The 18,539-nt window shown below is 41.2% G+C and overlaps 1 protein-coding gene and 1 long non-coding RNA gene across 2 annotated transcripts; both read right to left on the bottom strand.

The window, feature by feature from the left end:
* Nucleotides 1–593: 593 nt before the first annotated feature.
* Nucleotides 594–7,086, bottom strand: LOC135247210 (CD209 antigen-like protein A). Its single transcript, XM_064320523.1, has 7 exons — nucleotides 6,565–7,086; nucleotides 3,592–3,678; nucleotides 3,112–3,213; nucleotides 2,345–2,404; nucleotides 2,024–2,175; nucleotides 1,658–1,761; nucleotides 594–1,251 (listed from the first exon to the last, which is right to left on the bottom strand). Exons 1-7 carry the CDS (start codon nucleotides 6,623–6,625, stop codon nucleotides 1,113–1,115), a joined length of 705 nt encoding a protein of 234 aa, XP_064176593.1. The 5' UTR covers nucleotides 6,626–7,086; the 3' UTR covers nucleotides 594–1,112.
* An 8,027-nt stretch (nucleotides 7,087–15,113) lies between these two features.
* Nucleotides 15,114–17,416, bottom strand: LOC135247209 (uncharacterized). The gene is made up of 2 exons (XR_010328133.1): nucleotides 17,309–17,416; nucleotides 15,114–15,652 (listed from the first exon to the last, which is right to left on the bottom strand). It is a non-coding gene; the product is annotated as an uncharacterized LOC135247209 (long non-coding RNA).
* Between the last annotated feature and the right edge of the window lie 1,123 nt (nucleotides 17,417–18,539).

The following is an 18,539-nucleotide window of genomic DNA, read 5'->3' as shown; positions in this document are numbered from 1 at the left end:
CTGCAATATCCCAACCCTCCATGAGCCACATACAGTCCAGTGTGCTTAATTCTATTGTTAAACTAGCCCCGGAGTATATTCGAGTTCCCTATAGTGCGCAGAGCCAAATTGGTATCAAACAGGCCCTTTTCAATCTGGCCGGCCTTCCTACGATCAGTGCCATAGATTGTACCCATGTGCACATTAAAGCTCCATCACCGACACATTTGCCTACTTGAATAGGAAGGGATATCATTCCATCAAAGTCCAATTGATATCTGACGCAGCTTGCCATGTCCTCAATGTTGTTGCTCGTTGGCCTGGAGGAACACGTGATTCATTTGTTTTGCAAAACTGCTCTGTGGGGAACCGCTTGGCGCATAGAGCTGTTGAGGATGGCTGGCTCATTGGTAAGCATGATGTTTGACATTTAGTAACTCCAAACCTGCATTGTCAATGTTTTATCTAACCCTCCACGTTCCTTTCACCCTTAGGGGATAAGGGTTACCCGCTGAAGCAGTGGTTGATGACCCCACTGGCCGACCCCCTGTCACCGCGTGAGGTGCGCTACAATGAGGCGACCGTGAACGTGCTTCCAATTTAGGACTGATTGGGATTTATCAACATACGCACGGGGATACGATTGAAACTAAGTGCCTCCAAACGTTTGATAAATGCGGCGGCAGTTGTTAGTTTGTATAATTTTACGGGGAAACGTATGTGCATATTTACGGAATTTATTGATAAATGAGGCCCAATGAACACATTTGCTTTTTTAGCAGTGACTGCTGTTCTCGATTTCAATTTCAATTTACGGTATCACAACAGCAAGATGAGGACCATTTCAAATGTATGGTTTTTGATATTTTTATACTTACAATATGTCCATAGAACCAATAATGTAATAGCTTAAATCTACTCTGCATGTACAGTCATTTCAATGCATTTAATAAAGCTTAGTCTCACAGATACATTTCTAGTAAAGACAGCAGTATGTATATTCCATATATTCCCAACAGAAACGGTAACATTGTGGTCTGCTTATTGGTCCTGTGTTTGACTGTCAAACCTGGCATGGTCAATGGCCTCTCACAAGATGAGAGAACCAAAAACATACAATGATAAAAAATGGTTTAGGGGAGCAGAGCATTAGTCTCACAGATGAAATTATGGTCATTAGAACAGTGAGAAGCATCCCATGCATTCACATTAGGGGCAATCGCGGCACAATCAGATTCACTTTTACCACCTGACTTTCCTTTCCCCCAGGATCTGTAAAGGAAGCAAAGACTGAGACACAGAAGCTCTACTTCTCTGCTGTTTCCTACGGAGATACAGTGACTCCTTCTCATTCTCTGTCTATTGCCATCTATGAGAGAGTTCAGACAGCGGAAATATATCTTGTTGGAAGATAATTCTGGATTAACTGTATTCATTAAATCAACCTCATCGTACAAACAGAACAATATTAAAGATAAAAAGGGTAAAGTACACATATGCACTATCATAACCAGAAACATACCCAGTGACATATTTCACTGCAGTAACACAAACCTTAGACTGGCTACCATCAGAGGAACATTCATATTTCTGATCTGCCAAGATGTTGTTTAAAATTATACATGATTGTGTCTGTCTATATTTTTACATCCTGTGCTGTTTCTGTAAGAATTCTTACCCTTTCTGCAGAGGGGTTCCATTCATCCAGTGCCAGTAACCGTTATCTGCTGAGTAACGTAGTCCGATCCAGGTAAAGTTTTTTATTTGTTCGTTGATGAAACACTGAAAACAAACACAGAATGACTCTCACTGCTTACTCTGTAGATGTAGACACTGAAAGACAAACAGTCCACACTGACACTTTCTGGATCTGTGAGATACTGAGCTACAGCATGAGCCACACCTCACTGATGAATGCGATCCACCCATAATGGTAATATTGAACATGTTAGGTTGTAAGAACCAACACAAGATGATTCTTATGAATGCATGTTGTCAATTTTATCTCCACCCAATCATTCACAATTATTTTACAGAGCCTTACCTTTTCCGCTTTACTCTCTATAATCACCAGGTCAGCTCCCCATTTAATGCAGTCACTGCGACTGTCTGTCCAGCTCTTCGTCTCATTAGAGAAGTAGTAACACTTCGAAGAGAACTGCGTCCAGCCCTGTAGACAGCGGTTAGACACATTGCCTGTACAGAAAGAACAAGCAGCAGACTCTGAGAATGATCTTTTCATTGTAACAGTGCAAAAGTAAATGCTTTTCTGCAGATGGACAACAGAGTAGCACCACTCACTGTGAACTGGAGGTACAGCACTGCTACAAAAAGAGGAGTTTCTTAATCACTTCATTATACTTACTCTGTAGCTGGACTTTCTCTGTATTCATGGTGCTGTAGTTGCTTCTGAGCAGACTTGTATCTAATACACAAGGGGAAATGCATTCCTTAGGAAAAATAAGTATCGATTAAGGAGTTTTACAGAATTTCACCTCAGTATGATACAGACTACTGTGCTAATCTGTGGAAACAGAAGCTTAAGCCCATAGGTTGACCACATCATTTGTTAAGTTTGTGAACTGTGAATGAATAAATTTAGGCAAACTAGGAAAAAAGTTTTTTAAGAATTTTTAATTTGTGTTGTTAAGTCAATGTATTAATTTACACAGTTTTAGAGAATTATGAACAATCTTTTTGTTTATTTGGGCTTTATAAGAATATTGCAGTATACATTTAACAATGTGAATGAAAATATATATATACAGATGGGTGACAAATTATATACATTATGTAAGATTTTTTTCTATATAATTCTTTTTCTAGGCAAATTTCAAAGTAAAGACTACAATGTTGAATGGATTTTGGAAAAAATAATGACCAACAATGATCAAGGCATCAACATCACATATTAGCTCTTATGTAGTAACTAATTTATTACTTAAAACATTTATTTTTCTTAAAATAGAACCTACATTAATAGCTGGGTGAAAGCAGAGGGGATTGCCCAAAAGCCCAGAAGTTAATCCCACTATATGATATTCATTTGTAAAATGACAGAACAGATCTGTTTTTTACTTTAAAATGACATTTTACCAGGATCACAGTAAAGAGACACAGACAGTTACTCACAGAGGACACACAGGACTACTGTGGCAGCCAATAAGAGAGCACACAGCAGCCCCAGACTCACTGCAACCCGTCTGTAGGGAAGTGAGCTTTGCCCACTGTGCTCTGCGGTCAAGAAAACAGACTAGTTAAGCAGAATGTCTCATTTCTTTGATGTTTTATATTGTTGTTCTTGTCGCTAGTCTTTTTTATTTCAAACCAAACATACTGCAATAAACTAAAGTTTTACAACAGCAAATAAAAATCCACTACTGCAAACACTTTCACCTACGCAAGTACCAAATATTCACTAAATAAAAATACAGGAGGCCCTCTCTCCTAAATAAATATAAGAGTGTCGGCCTACTCTATTTCTATCATAATTTACGTAATGACATTAGGTCAAAAAACTATCAACTCTTCAGAAGAAAAGCAAGTGTGCAGGACTAGATCCAATTTTCCAATTTTTCTGAGAGAACGTCTTTTAAGGCGTTTGCGACAGACCTGCTGAACCACAGTGGCACACAGTGTTGGAGGCGGTAGGGTTGATGGTTTTGACCTCAGAATAGGTTACATCTTCATCCGGAGTTGCTGAGAGAGGATGGGGGTTTTTATATGCATGCAGGCACAAATATGTGGGGAGAAAGATCAAAAAAGTGCTCAAGTTGAAAACACTCAAAATCTTTCAACATTTATGGGGTGTTTATGCTGATCTGCAGAAAGAAAGGCAGATGATAGTGTGTATGGAAGGGGAAATAATGCAGACACAATGTCCTCTGACCATTCAGGAGGGAGCAGACAAGCACATGCAGTCAGCTACCCCTTATTTTCATTGTAGCCCAAGAGCATTTCTATGCCATGCATTTTTTGCACTGGAAGACTATGAAGCTGGCACAAACAGATTGCAAGTTCCTAACTGACCAGGGGTGTCACTATTGAGCAATGAGCAGGGGAAACCTGTCCACAGAAACCCTCCCTCAATCCGGGGGTGGCCGATTACTCTTTCCCCATGGAACACACAAGCACAGTCAGAACATTATCCAGATTGTGGGGCCCATCACTGCACTCAAAATGCCTGAGAGATTCAAACTTGTTGATGGACAGATTCTCTTCCTCTTTTGTGTACAGATACATGATCAGTAATGAAATAATGAAATTAAAATCATATTTCAAAGGTGGTTTGTCTTCAATAAACCCAAAAATGTTTTGTAAATTCAAAAAAAAATTTATTTTGGTTTCAGTAAAGTCATTTTTCAGGGCATTTTATGATTCACTACAAATGCCACTAAGCAGTGACCTTCCTGAAGTGCACAGTGCTTGTACCTGGTATTTTCTATTGCTGTAGTTTCACCCACAAACTGTTCATAAGTGTAATACGAAATTAACTTGTGATGAATGCTTAAAAAGTGTAATGGTACATTTCTGGCTCCTGGTTGGATAATGCCTGCTGTATAGGTGGAGGGCTTTAATGTAGGTATAGCTCCTGATTGGAGGGCTGTAGTGTAGGTATAGCTCCTGATTGGAGGGCTGTAGTGTAGGTATGGCCCCTGATTGGAGGGCTGTAGTGTAGGCATGGCCCCTGATTGGAGGGCTGTAGTGTAGGTATGGCCCCTGATTGGAGGGCTGTAGTGTAGGCATGGACCCTGATTGGAGGGCTGTAGTGTAGGTATGGCCCCTGATTGGAGGGCTGTAGTGTAGGTATGGCCCCTGATTGGAGGGCTGTAGTGTAGGCATGGCCCCTGATTGGAGGGCTATAGTGTTATATAATGGTCTGGGAGCTGGACTATAAACCCACATGCAGAGGATTTGAGTCCTGATTGCGGTGCTGGCGTTGTACTCTTGAGGAAAAGTTAAATTAAATTGCTTTAATCAAACTAGCCAGCTGCATAAATGGATTGTATGTATAAAAAAAATGCAACCTGCAAGCTGCATTGGATAAGAGTGTCTGCTAAATGTCAAAATGTATGTGCAAACGCTGGGAAGCTGTCACAGTTCCTGCTGGGCCTTGACAAAGGGCGGCAGCTCCTCAGCCCTAGATTCATTTTATTTTGTGTAAATTAGTGCCTACTGTTGTACCAGTGGTTTTTTGGTTTGAGCATGTGTTGTTTCATTTTCACAGTTTGTTTCATCTGTTAGTGTTAGGGTTTAAGTTCCTGGATTCTTGACTCGAGTCAATTTGGTCATGTCGAAATCAACGTACTTGTCTACTATTGAGTATACCAGTCATACAAATTTGGATACGGCCTCAGTCTTCTTGTGTTCCAGTGTTCCCCTAGCCCTGTGTTTCTAGTCCTCGTTCACCTGCTTATGCTATTTGCTCATTTGTTATTTAATATATTTTTTATATAAAAGCCCTGTGATTTTAGCTTGAAAACCTCTCGAGTGTTTTCTCTGCAACTCGGTACTGTGCACCAGCTTGATAAGATGGAAATGCATTCAACGTTTCTGTGCCAGTCCTCATTTTGTCCCCATTTAATGCTACACCTCTAAAATAAGTTATGTTTAAATATTTTTTTAAATCAAACGTTATTATATTAATGGGTAAGAATAAAACGTATTGCAGATCAAGTGCTATGATTTAAATGGGTGGGGATTACAAACTCCAGGTTTCATCCACTAAATTGCTTGCAGTTTACAGTTTATGAAAACTTCTTCTGGAAAGATCACATCCAGTTTATCAGTAATAAAGTAATGTAATCCAGTGGTATCATCAGAAAACTGAGTGGCTTAGTTAATCAGACTTGCAGACTTGTTAATCAGATATGTACTACCTCTTAATTTACCCATTTCTCATTTACTGCAACATTATCTGGGCAAGTACGTATGCTGCCAATCTACATAAATTCACTTCACTCAAAAGAAATTTGCACGGCTAGCCACCTTTTCTGATTACTCGCCACCATCTGCCCCTCTGTTTAAGAAACTCGATATCTTTTTGATTTAAAACATTAACATACTTCAACCATGCACATTCATCTACAAATACATTTAGCTTTCAAATTTGCTGCCCAACTCATTCATTCAATGGATTCTTTGAAATTAATTCCCAAATTCACTCACACTCACTCACATACGCATGATTGTTTTTTTGTTTGTTTTTGTTTTGTTTTTTTTAAAGATTTTTGTTATTGTATATCGTATAATTTGACTTTCTCAGTGAGGTCATTTTATAAGCCCAGTTGGGATTCAGACCTCTCTACCACACATCATTTTGTTTAATATTGTATTCATTGTTCTTTTTTGTTTATGCAAATACATAAAACCCAACAATATGAATTGTGTTATCTCAAATCTAATGTGCTGGACTGCTAAGCCAAAACAACAAAAATTGTGTCACTGTCCAAATAATTTATATTAAACAAAAGAGTGAGAAGGAGAATGAAGGAGAGAAAGATTGAAACGTATTGATAGAACATAAAACATTAACAATAGCATTAAATAATCCAGAATTTACATTCAGAAAACAGAGTAACTCACCTGCAGTCCCCTGCCTACAGTTCTTCTTGAACTTCATAGATGAATAAAATACCTCACTCATTGCGGCTATTGAAACACCTTAACCATTGAGAGAGAAGAAGGAGAAGAGAGGCAGAACTAGCAGGAGAATGCAGAAATTCAGATATTTGGTTAATATTTTGTCATTTAACATGCAGATATCTGCTCCCTCTCCCTCTCTCTGTCCGTCTGTCTCTGCCTCAGTCTCTCTTTTTGCTATCTTTCTTTCTACATACAGGAAGTACATATAACAATTTCTATAAATAGCTCATACAATAGCTCAATAGCTCATTTTGCTACAGTAGGAAAATATTACAAAGGCGGGATAAATAACCATATACGTATCTGGATTTCATGCCAGCATCTCATAATTATTTGAATGGCTCAATTATTTGTATTTATGTTTGGTTACTGAGCTACTGGATGATGAAGACTGTTCTTGTGTCTTTTTATGTCACTATATGAAGCTTTTTTATCATGGTCTAATCCAATGGTTCCCAACTTCGGTGCTGGGGCACCTGTTTGCATGCTGGTTTTCACTGAATCGTAGTTGCAATCCCAGAATTGTAACAAGCTGTAAATTTTCTTTTATTAGATGCATTTCATGTTTACCCTCTTAAGACATATTTTGTCAGAAATAGTTATTCCTGTCATGTAGAATAAACATCTCATGTTCACATTGTGCTTATTATAGCAATTAATTACATAAAAATACACTCTCAGAAATAAAGGTACACAAGGGTACAAATTCTGTACAAGTACAAAACTGTACCTCTAAAGGTACTAGTGAGAGGCGATTTTACCTTTCTAGGTACTGAATGGTACCTTTTATCTGGTAAAGGTACAGTTCTGTACCTTCAATGGGTACTGCTTGTCACTGTGGCAGTACCTAGAAAGGTACAATCGCTTGTCACTAGTACCTTTAGAGGTACAGTTTTGTACTTTGTGGTGCCCCGAGGCCCTATTGGGGCTCCACAAGAGAGCACGAGACGCACCAGGGCGGCCGGGCCTCCCGCCACCGGCGACTGCTGGGACAAGTGGTGAGTGGGCATTACCTCCCGTCTGAAATATTAGAAGGTTTCAGGACCAGGGACAGCAAGCTGCAGACCAGGTGAACTTCCAAGGATCAGCACCATGGACAGGGCTGCAGCAGAGTGCAGGTATGTGGAATTTTCCACTCTGCTGCAGCACACCTGAGACTGCTTCAGTGATTGCCTCACAGAGTATATAAGGAGCAGCACAAAGGACTGAGAGGCTGGCTGGGGCTAGGGAGAGAAATTACGCCTGGCTTCTCTCCTCACCTGTTCCTAGGGCGGTAAGCGGCTAGGAGCCAACGCACGCGTAGAACTTGTATGATTGCAACTTTCCACCTTTTTTTTATGACTGGGGGAGTGGTCTCCCCACGCTGAAAAGGACAGAGGGCTGGAGGAAAAGTCCTACAAGGCCGAACGGAGCAAGGAGAGGAGACGGACCTGGAGTGGGCTGACCAGGGCCCCATCACACGCTCCTAACTATTGTGCACTTTGTCTCTCCAGGAGGATCGTACTTACCCTGGAGAGGAAGACTGATACCCCGACCGGGAAGAAGTTTCTGTTATTTTTTGCTTCCCCTTCCCTTTCCCCCTACAATTAATACAATTAAATGCGTTTTTTGTTAACCGATCCTGAGACTCACTGCACTGGTTCTTATACTGCTGTGGCAACTGCAACCTGGGGTGGTGAGGAAGGCCACAACTTGTACAGAATTTGTACCCTTGTGTACCTTTATTTCTGAGAGTGTCAGAGGAGGTTTTAGGGGGTGGCCTGGGGTGGCCACGGCCATCCCTGAAATCTCATTGGCCACCCCTATGGCCACCCCAGATCTGATAGGTAGTTGGTCAAGTTCATCAACACAATAAGGCGGGACAAACGCTGGTCAATCAATGATGACAGCTGATCTGCTGATATAGGACCAGTTTGCCATTTCCAACTAGGCCTACTACAGTAATGATAGGACTGAGGCCGTGAGAGCTGATCTCTGGTCAGTGGACTTTTGACCATGAGTCAGAAAAAAAGCAGGTCTCGAAATCGGAAGTACTTGAGCACGCCACCGGCTGCATCCACATGCTGGTTGTCAGACTCAGGACTCAGGGTCACAGTGAGGACAAATGGACAAAAGCTGACATCTATCGATTGTGAGAGGTATGGTCCTTTAATGTTTAGTTATGTCGACTTTCCCTCTGAATGTGTGAAAACTTTATCTAGCACTTAGCAGCAGCTAAATGTAGGCGAACTACACAGTACAAGCTTGCTAGCCTGACTGCAAACCAAACAGCAGTTAGCATTTTGTTTTGCTATCGTTATCCAGATACTGCCATGAAATATGAAATGCTGTGTTTTCTGAATTGAAGACTGAGATGGTGTAAATAAGTAAGGAATAAACCACGACGGGCTGTCCTGTTATTGGAAAATAATGTACGACGGGCTTGGTGATGCGGCTGAGGCGAAGCCAAGGTTAGAACGCTAGCTAATAATAATTACGATATAATAATTCAAAACGGAATCTTATGTTTAGCCTCCTGGCTCACATTGTGCGTTGGAAGCACAATCAATTTATAGAACTGCAAAAAGCACAGCATATTTGCTAGCTATCAACATCATAATTAAGGTTATTATGGTTACAAGGTTATTATTATTACATTCACAATAATTAGCGAATATCTGCGTATTTTATTTATTTTGTAATGCTGTTCATGCAATTTAAAATACGTTTGTACTTCGTTATTTGAGTGCTACCAATCTATTTTTCTTGGGTTCCTTGGATTTGAAGCAGATCCGCTCCGCGTCCGGTACCGGACTGCTTCAATCAATCAAATTTTATTTGTATAGTGTATTTTACAGCAGTTGTCACAATATGCTTTACAGACAACCCTGGCCTAAACCCCCACAGGTGCAAGCCTAAGGCAACAGTGGCAAGGAAAAACTCCCTGTAGCAGATGGGAAGAAACCTTGGAAAGAACCAGGCTCAAGGGGAAAACCCATCCTCCTCTGGTCAGCTCAGGGTGCCGACTGTTGACCAACATGTCAGTCAGTTTTATAGAGTTTATGATGTGGCTCAGATGATGGGTGGGGCCAGGTGGCAGTGATGGGGAACAGTAGGTGACGACAGATGTGGGCAGGGTGGAGGCAATGACGAAAGAGGGGCTGGACCACAGAGGTGGGGGAGACCAGACGACTCTCAAAGCACTCTCGAAGGTTGGGGCAAAAGCCCCGCCGGCAGCGTGGGGAAGTGGGTAGAAACGGCAATTAGGGAATTTGCAAGACAGTGGGTAAAGTGGCAGTAGTATGTATTGGGGGGACCTCGCCAGGAGTAATGTATGACTGCATAGCTAATAGGACAGGGATGGAGAGCCCATGCAGTCATAGGGGTGGACAACCATACCCGCCTATAAAGAGCCAGCCCATGTAAAGTCGGGTCACAGCTGATTGACAGGTGACAGTAAGGAAAGGATTGCCACCCACAAAGCTCTATGACTACAGGCTTCTCCCACCCTGTCTCCAGACTATAACTGATTATAAGCCTGAGCATAGAGGTGCGTTTTTAATCTAGATTTAAATATTGAGACTGAGTCTGACTCCTTTATAAATTTTGGAAGCTGGTTCCACAGTAGCGGGGCTCTGTAGGAGAAAGCCCTTCCACCCTTTAGGTTTTTGGAAATTCTTGGGACTACCAAGTAGCCTGCGTCTTGGGATTGGAGTGACCTTGTGGGGTTATAAGGTAGGAGCAGATTAGTTATGTACACAGGTGCACGTACATGCAGAGCTTTAAAAGTCAGGAGCAAAACCTTGAAATCTATCCTATGCTTAATGGGTAGCCAGTGTAGCGACCCTAGCACTGGTGTAATGTGCTCATACTTCTTAGTTCTGGTCAAGATACGAGCAGCTGCATTCTGCACTAGCTGGAGACTCGTTAACGGGTTATTAGGGCAGCCAGATAGTAGGGCAGTACAGTAATCTAACCTAGACGTAACAAACGCATGGATCAATTTTTCAGCATCCCCGACTGACAGGAAATGTCTAATTTTAGCTATGTTGCATAGCTAAAAGAAGGCAATTCTGGATATGTTTTTTGTATGTGTGTCAAAAGATAGATCAGGATCAATGGTGACACCAAGGTCTTTAACAACAATATCAGGTTCAGCCAAACAACCATCACAGTTTAAGGTGAGAGTAGGAGTAGTAAGGTGAGTAATATTTTGGGACCTAAATCTAAAAAGTCTTATCTGAATTTAGGAGCAGAAAATTTGAAAGCATCCAAACCTTGATATCTACAATACAGACCTCTAACCGTGAAAGTGGCAGTGCTTCGCCAGGTTTCATTGAAATATAAATCTGTGTATCATCTGCAATAACAGTGGAACTCTACGCCATGTGCCTGGATAATATTGCCAAGTGGTAGCATATATAGCGAGAAGAGTACTGGTCCTAGTACTGATCCTTGTGGAATACCGTATTTCATTATTGAGGAGCTGGACTCTTCTTCTTTTAATTCAAATCCGCACTCATGTTAATGAATGAGTCTATTCACACAGCCCGCGGATTGCGTGCCTGGCCGCGGACGTGAAGCTTTCTTTTCAGCCTCGGCTCTATTTTTTCAACCTTGCGCAAAGCGGATAAACTGTTTGAATAGATTGGCCAATTGGAGAGCGGTTTAGAATAGTTTTATAGGACAGGGATTGGACAATACATATTTGACGCCACGTTCACCATTTTGGATCTGTGAACAGGTACCTAAGAAAAATAGATCGGTAGCACTCAAATAACGAAGTACAAACGTATTTTAAATTACATGAAAAGCATTACAAAATAAATCTCTTTCTATGGCTCTGCACCTAGGTAGTTCCAGTGCACTAGCAAGTCTGCTAGCTAGCTAGCCGTAAGGGAAGTTGTTTGCACAGCAGGCAGCGAGTTAGCACAGCACTCAGTGACATGAAATGTAACATACTCCATGCCAACCGACGTAGGTAACTAGACTGCATAGCTGAATCTAACTAAATAATTCACCAAACCAAATACAATGCCTTTTTTTTTTGTCTCTAAACTGTAAAGCCACGGTTGTTAATGAAATGCTACTGAAGCAAATTCATGTGATGATAGCACAGTCGTTTAGGAGAATGTTGCATGTTACAGATTATTATTCTTATTATTCATTTCTAGTGACCCATTACTTAATCTGGGTTACATGTAGCTTGGGACACTTGTACTTTATACCTATAGTGTAAGCTTCTTTGTTACTTTACCTGCAGGAATAAGAAAAAACAATGTTGGTTTCACTGAATATTATTTGACCTATTCCACCACTGCCTGAATTCCAAATAATGTAGAGTTATGTGTTGTAGGTGCCTAAAATAGCCCCTTATTTTCTAGTTAGACGCATTTTTATGTTCATATAATAATTATTTCTGTGCCACCCCAAAATGACCACTGGTCCCATCCTGGCCACCCCATTGAGAATTGCCTGACTCCACCACTGGAGAGTGTATGTCATTTTTTTAAACTGATCAGATTAAAGACTGAAGTGAATCAATAGGCTCCTACAGTAATTATGTCATTGAACACAAGCATTTAAAGTTACAATCTCAAAGATCGCCATTTCGTTCTCTTTGGCGGTATCAATGGCGAGAAGCAGTAATTGCATGTGTGTTTTTGGACCTCACTTCCCAGAGATCCAACCAGATCCTACCAGTGTCGCCTGTGTGACGTCAGTCAGTTGGCACATGGGCCACGCCAACTATAACACTTTCTATTTACTGAATAAAAAATGGTTGTTATAAAAGTAACGTTATGTACATACTCATTCATTGTCTAACATTAGGCTAACTTAAGCTGTCTTTACACTGCCGAGCCGGGTTAAAATGCTGTAGCAGACCTGGGGTAGAATTAGTGATGATCAATTTCCACAAACGTTCTTTATCTACCTTTTGCCCGGTATGAACATCTTTACACTGCAGAGAAGAATCCGCGGGATTCACTGTGGCTCGTGCAATTATGTATCTCGTGCACTGCACAATAAACATTGTCTTTCTCATGAATGATTGTTGTGTGATATTTTTGAAACAACTGCCTTGCAAAATGTTACCCCTGTTGTTTCTGGTTTTGCTAGCTAAACTGTTCGAGAATAAAGCTGAGCTGGGTGTTAAATTAGCAATCAGAACAAGAAGAATAAAACAACAACAAAGGAGATTTCATCAAAAAAGGGGATCAAGGCTGGAGGAACATATGAGGAAGCATAATAAAATAATAACAACGCGAGTCCATACTGCCGTATTTTTTTATTTAGTTTTCTCCAGCTTGACATCTTTACACAGAAATCAGACCCAGCTCTGCTCCACCTATACCCCGGGGTTAATGCTCTGTGTATAGATGGCTTTATTCCGACCATTATAATATATTGATGAACTTGATGACAATGTAAATAACGGTAAAGCTAAGGCCAGTTCAGATCAATGATTCGCAACGAGACGAAATGGTTTTAGAATGTTGCAGAGAAAACTTCAGCGGTGTGAACTGGTTAGTTGCAGAGCGTCTGAAGCCGTTGCCTGGGGTCTCAAAAGACCCACCTTTTTACTCTGAAACATTTTCAGTATGAAACAGCTAGTCTGCCTGTGGCCTAGTGGGTAAGGTTACAGTCTTGGGAACACAGGGTCCTAGGTTCAAGCCCAGCTAGGAATGCATTTCTTTAACCTGCTTTTACCCTCACTAATAATTGTCTACTACTTCTCAATTATTGCTTTTGCACCATATCTACCAGCCGTTCCCCGAACGTATACACTGTATTATGACGTACCGTCTGCACGTTCAATTGTTAACCGGCTACAGTATTGCAAAGCCATATGGATTCAACGGGAGCTCTTCTGTGCTTACTCGCCTGTGTTCTTCTTTAAAACCACGGACAGGTTTGCTAATGATATTTCACGCATTGCATAGCTATGTCATGGTGCTGCCCTAACCAAGTGACAGACTGGTAAACCTCTGGTTGAACGATTGAATCCCGCCTCGTCCTCGTCCGCCTCGTCCTCTTTTACACTAACGTTCTCTTACGCTTATATTTGCTTTACCAAAACTCACTCATGGCCACCCATATGCTTTTCATGACGGCAAATGTATTCCTTTTATTAAAAAGTTACACCAGTTCACAGCTGTGCCATTTCTACTAACTACATTTCTTCACTTGGCTACTGTACAAAACCTTCTTATCAGCAAACGCCACGTTTCTACATTCATGTTACCTCGCCCTGTTCTCTATCTAGCCACATACAAACAATTACTACGTATGTACGTTCTGCAACTCCCCATTAAAACATTACATTTAAAAACATGATTCACTCATAATTATAACTACTAGTACTGAACATGAAAAAACACAGCAGTGCAATAGATTTCACACGTTATTTAACCCTCCACTTTAACAGCTGGCGCTTTATAGCGACTGTTATATATACCGTTCGATAAGGAATATAAGCTCGCTCATGGTCACTCCATTTACTTCGCACTATACTCCGTGATCATGTGAACCTTCACCTACATGCCCATTCTGCTAAAAACATATTGTTTCAACTACGCAATTTCATAATTTCATCCTAATTTCTCTCACACTGTTGTTATTTTCTCATATGCAAAGCCAGCTGGGACATATGCGTCTGCTCCTATTCTCCACTATCATGTTTTCCGGTTCTAGTTTAGCAAAACAGCGAAGAGGATTCCTACCTGCAGATAAACCTATCAAAATGCCTTATAAACCTTACAAACACTAAAAGTGCATCTCCACGAAATAACAGACAACGGAGCAGGACAGAAGGCTACACAAGTTGCGACCTAGGGAGTTATAATTCTACGGGCTTGCTGATTCTTTTGTCAGTCAAGGCTCGTTGGATGGACGTACAATCCGTGAGTACATACACTGGCCATATTTCATATGCGTTTCTAATACGTTTTACACTTATATGCCACCGCACCCTTTGTCACAGCCACTGTTTTACATATATAGCAAACCGAAACTGCTAAACAGTACACGCTCATCAGACTGTACAAATTCACACAAGGATAGCCATAATCCACAACCGTTTCTTACAGGGTCACTTCGCATTTCTCACTCTCATAATAAAACGCTTTGCAAAAAAAAATTATATCTCATAAAAAACACGTTTTCAACGTACAAAAATGCCAAGTTACTCAGAAGTATTGATATCAAACAATATACTACAAATAATATAGGCTATCTTGCCTCACCGAAATGACATAAGATGTATTTCAAAGCAATGCTACCCAATATTTCCTCAATTCTTTCAAGTCACTTGGGCCTGTGTGTATAAGCATGCACTACACGGACAGGCCAAACATATGTGTGGATGGCTCTCTCACAGTCAAGATGACTTTTGATGTCACGACAATGGCACGCCCAAGTGTTTGAAATAGATGTGACAGACCAGTCAGATTGTGTTAGATTGTGAACAGATATAAGCAGTACACTTGTTTTCCACAAGTTGTACAAAAAAAAGTGTGAACTATGTTTTGTTCACACTTTCTTCTGGTCAGTTTGTATACTGAAATAATATGGCAGACAGATGGAGCAATCACACAGTTTCTACGTGACACTTAAAGCTATACATGCAAAAGTAAAGGTGAACCCTTTCAGCACAGTCAAGCACAATATTTATTTTCACAGTGTGCGTTATGCTCACATGAAATTCCTGGCTTATTTCCTAGCATTGTTCAGTAGCTGTGTTTAATCTATTGCTCTGATAGCAATGAGTTTATAAGTCTCTCATCCTCCATTAGCATAGCTGTTACTGAGCACACGGTCTATTTTTTACATTGCAACATTATCACTAAGCAGATGTTCTTATTAAGACTTAAAACAACTACTGATGTGTAGCAGAGCATCAGTCTCACAGATAAACCAGTGGTACGAATAGCAGTGTGTGTCCATCCATGCATTCTCACCAGGCACAGTAACTGCACGATCTGCATCTTGGTACTGTGTCCGACTGTCAAACCAGAAATGATCATCTGGCTGTCCACTTCTCCAGAATCTGTAAGAGAAGCAGAGAGACTTGGATCAAATCCAGATCATGCCAGTGCCAACTGTGGCCCTTTAGCTCCAAAGGGTGACACAATGGGCAACTCTGCAAAGCCCTATGAAGCTACCAATCCGGGCGGGTTCGATCACGTAGGGGTCTGTGTTTCATTGCTTTTTAGCAGCCCACTCTGATTCACTGGATGCATGTGGACTGCATGCCCAAGCAGCATATAAAAGGTCTTCCTCCAGTTGCACTACGTGAGCTAAGTAGCACTGTGGTCTGCAGTGTGAGAAGCAGGCTGGTGATGCCACATGTCTCAGAGGAGAATTGTGTGTCTACACTCTGCTTAATCAGCAGATGGGACTGTGTATGAATATAGCTGTTAATTGGATATTCCATATTAGGAAGATTAGCCATGTTCAACATTTGGTGCCTTAACTTCGATCCCTTCGCGGAAGCCCCTTGGTGGACAAGACGCTGACGTTTTGAGATTGCTCAACTCGAAGCTGTAGGTGAACTATGTGTTTACATGAGGTCCGATGGTATAAAGATTAAAGTTTGTAAAGACGGTTTGTTGTTATTTCTGTGGGAAGCCCTGAAAAGCACCTAACAGTGTAGTATACATGCGGTGTACACCCCGCCAACAATTCAACTGGCAGATAACATCGTCCATCCCAGCATTATTATTCAGATTATTATTCTCATAGTTCCAGGGGAAAAGCCAAGGCTGCCAACAGCATTCAAAACATTTTTAAAATAGTTTGTTAGAGGATATAATTCATCTACAGAATTTAGACCATTGTACACCTGGTACAAATAGCGTCTTTCTATGGCAAAACTGAGCGATTATTTAGCTTATAGGGATCAGTCAAAATATTCAAATAGTCACCCCATGTGCACAATAGTTAGTGTTGTGCAGCGATTTTATTTGTATTTATTTGGCATGAATGAATGTTGAAAGTGTAATTAATCTAGATGGTATGTGCTCAGTGAGTATAATTCTCATGCTACCACCTGGCAGCCTTTTAACACCATTATTTAAACTTGCATGTTAACAGAGCGTCAATCTTAATAATGAAATATAGGCTACTACAAGCAATTGAACTGTATTTTTGATACTTTAATTGTACTTTGATATATGTTGTCTGTGTCCAAATTGTGATTACACTGAGTGTGCATTACAAGCTATAATAATCTAACTTTTAGATTTTCTTGAAGTGCTCCAACACCTGGAGGTCTCATAGGAATATTTGATTTTAACAGGCAAAACCAATTGATTATTTTATCTTGTCATTCACATCACTAATCATTGCAGGAGTCAAATGTCACAATCTCAGTACTGTAGGATGTTCCGTTTCATACAGGTTGGTGCTTTGTTTTTGCTGTAAGTGCTATTGCTGCCCCTTCAGTCAAACGCAAATGTACATTTTCATTTCTTAATGGGAAATATAAGTTAGCAGTAACAACCTCGCTTAATTTTTAAGGAAAGAATAAAGTGATGGGATAATGTAGTTGATTGAATAAAACATTGAGACTCGTGACATGAAGTTTAAGTGAACAAAGACTATGTATAGTTTTCATCTTCATATTTCAGTGTATTTCATTTACACAGAATGATTTGCCAGTGTATCATACTGTAAACACACAGATATTGTATTTCATACTCACAGAGGACACACATGACTAATGTGGCAGCCAATAAAAGAGCACACAGCAGCCCCAGACACACTGCAGCCAGTCTGTAGGGAAGTGAGCTTTGTCCACTTTTCTCTTTGGCCAGAAGCATTAGCAAAACAAAACAATTAAACTGTCATTATTACTGCCTGAACAAGCCACGACAGAAATGTCGTTCATTTGAAGAAGTGCAGTGTTCTTATACATGCAGCTGGCCAGCGGGTATCTGTTGTAATATCTGCCCCCTTGTGTTTTAATTTGAGCACTGGATAACTCCTTATGAACCCTATGTTCCTCGTTGTAAAATAATACACAAGCTTCATGTATTGACAGGACTGTTCTTCTCTTCTCAAGCGCCTCCCTATTGTGGAGGGGGCCTGAGGCTTGCAGCTGAGCAGCTTCATGTCTAGCGCAGTGGTGCACATACATGTGCTGGGTTTCATTATAACCCCAGCCCTGACACTAACCCTGTGCTGGGTTTCATTACAACCCAACCCTAACCCTGAGCTGGGATTCATTACAACCCAACCCTAACCCTGAGCTGGGATTCATTATAACCCCAACCCTGACACTAACCCTGAGCTGGGTTTCATTACAACCCAACCCAACATTAACCCTGTGCTGGGTTTCATTACAACCCAACCCTAACCCTAACCCTGTGCTGGGTTTCATGACAACCCCAACCCAACCCTAACCTTGAGCTGGGTTTCATTACAACCCCAACCCTGACCTTGACCCTGAGCTGGGTTTCATTACAACCCAACCCAACACTAACCCTGTGCTGGGTTTCATTATAGGCCAACCCTGACCTTGGCCATGTGCTGGGTTTCATTACAGCCCAACCCTAACCCTAACCCTGTGCTGGGTTTCATGACAACCCCAACCAACCCTAACCTTGAGCTGGGTTTCATTACAACCCCAACCCTGACCTTGACCCTGTGCTGGGTTTCATGTCAACCCCAACCCTGACACTAACCCTGAGCTGGGTTTCATTACAGCCCAACCCTGACCTTGGCCATGTGCTGGGTTTCATTACAGCCCAACCAAACTCTAACCCTGTGCTGGGTTTCATTACAGCCCAACCCAACACTAACCCTGTGCTGGGTTTCATTACAGCCCAACCCTGACACTAACCCTGAGCTGGGTTTCATTACAGCCCAACCCAACACTAACCCTGTGCTGGGTTTCATTACAGCTCAACCCTGACACTAACCCAGTGCTGGGT

Source organism: Anguilla rostrata, unplaced genomic scaffold, assembly GCF_018555375.3.
Source record: "Anguilla rostrata isolate EN2019 unplaced genomic scaffold, ASM1855537v3 scaf1147, whole genome shotgun sequence".
NCBI lineage: Eukaryota > Metazoa > Chordata > Actinopteri > Anguilliformes > Anguillidae > Anguilla > Anguilla rostrata.
The sequence above is the reverse complement of the archived record's forward strand: the minus strand, read 5'-3'. Positions and strand labels throughout refer to the sequence as shown.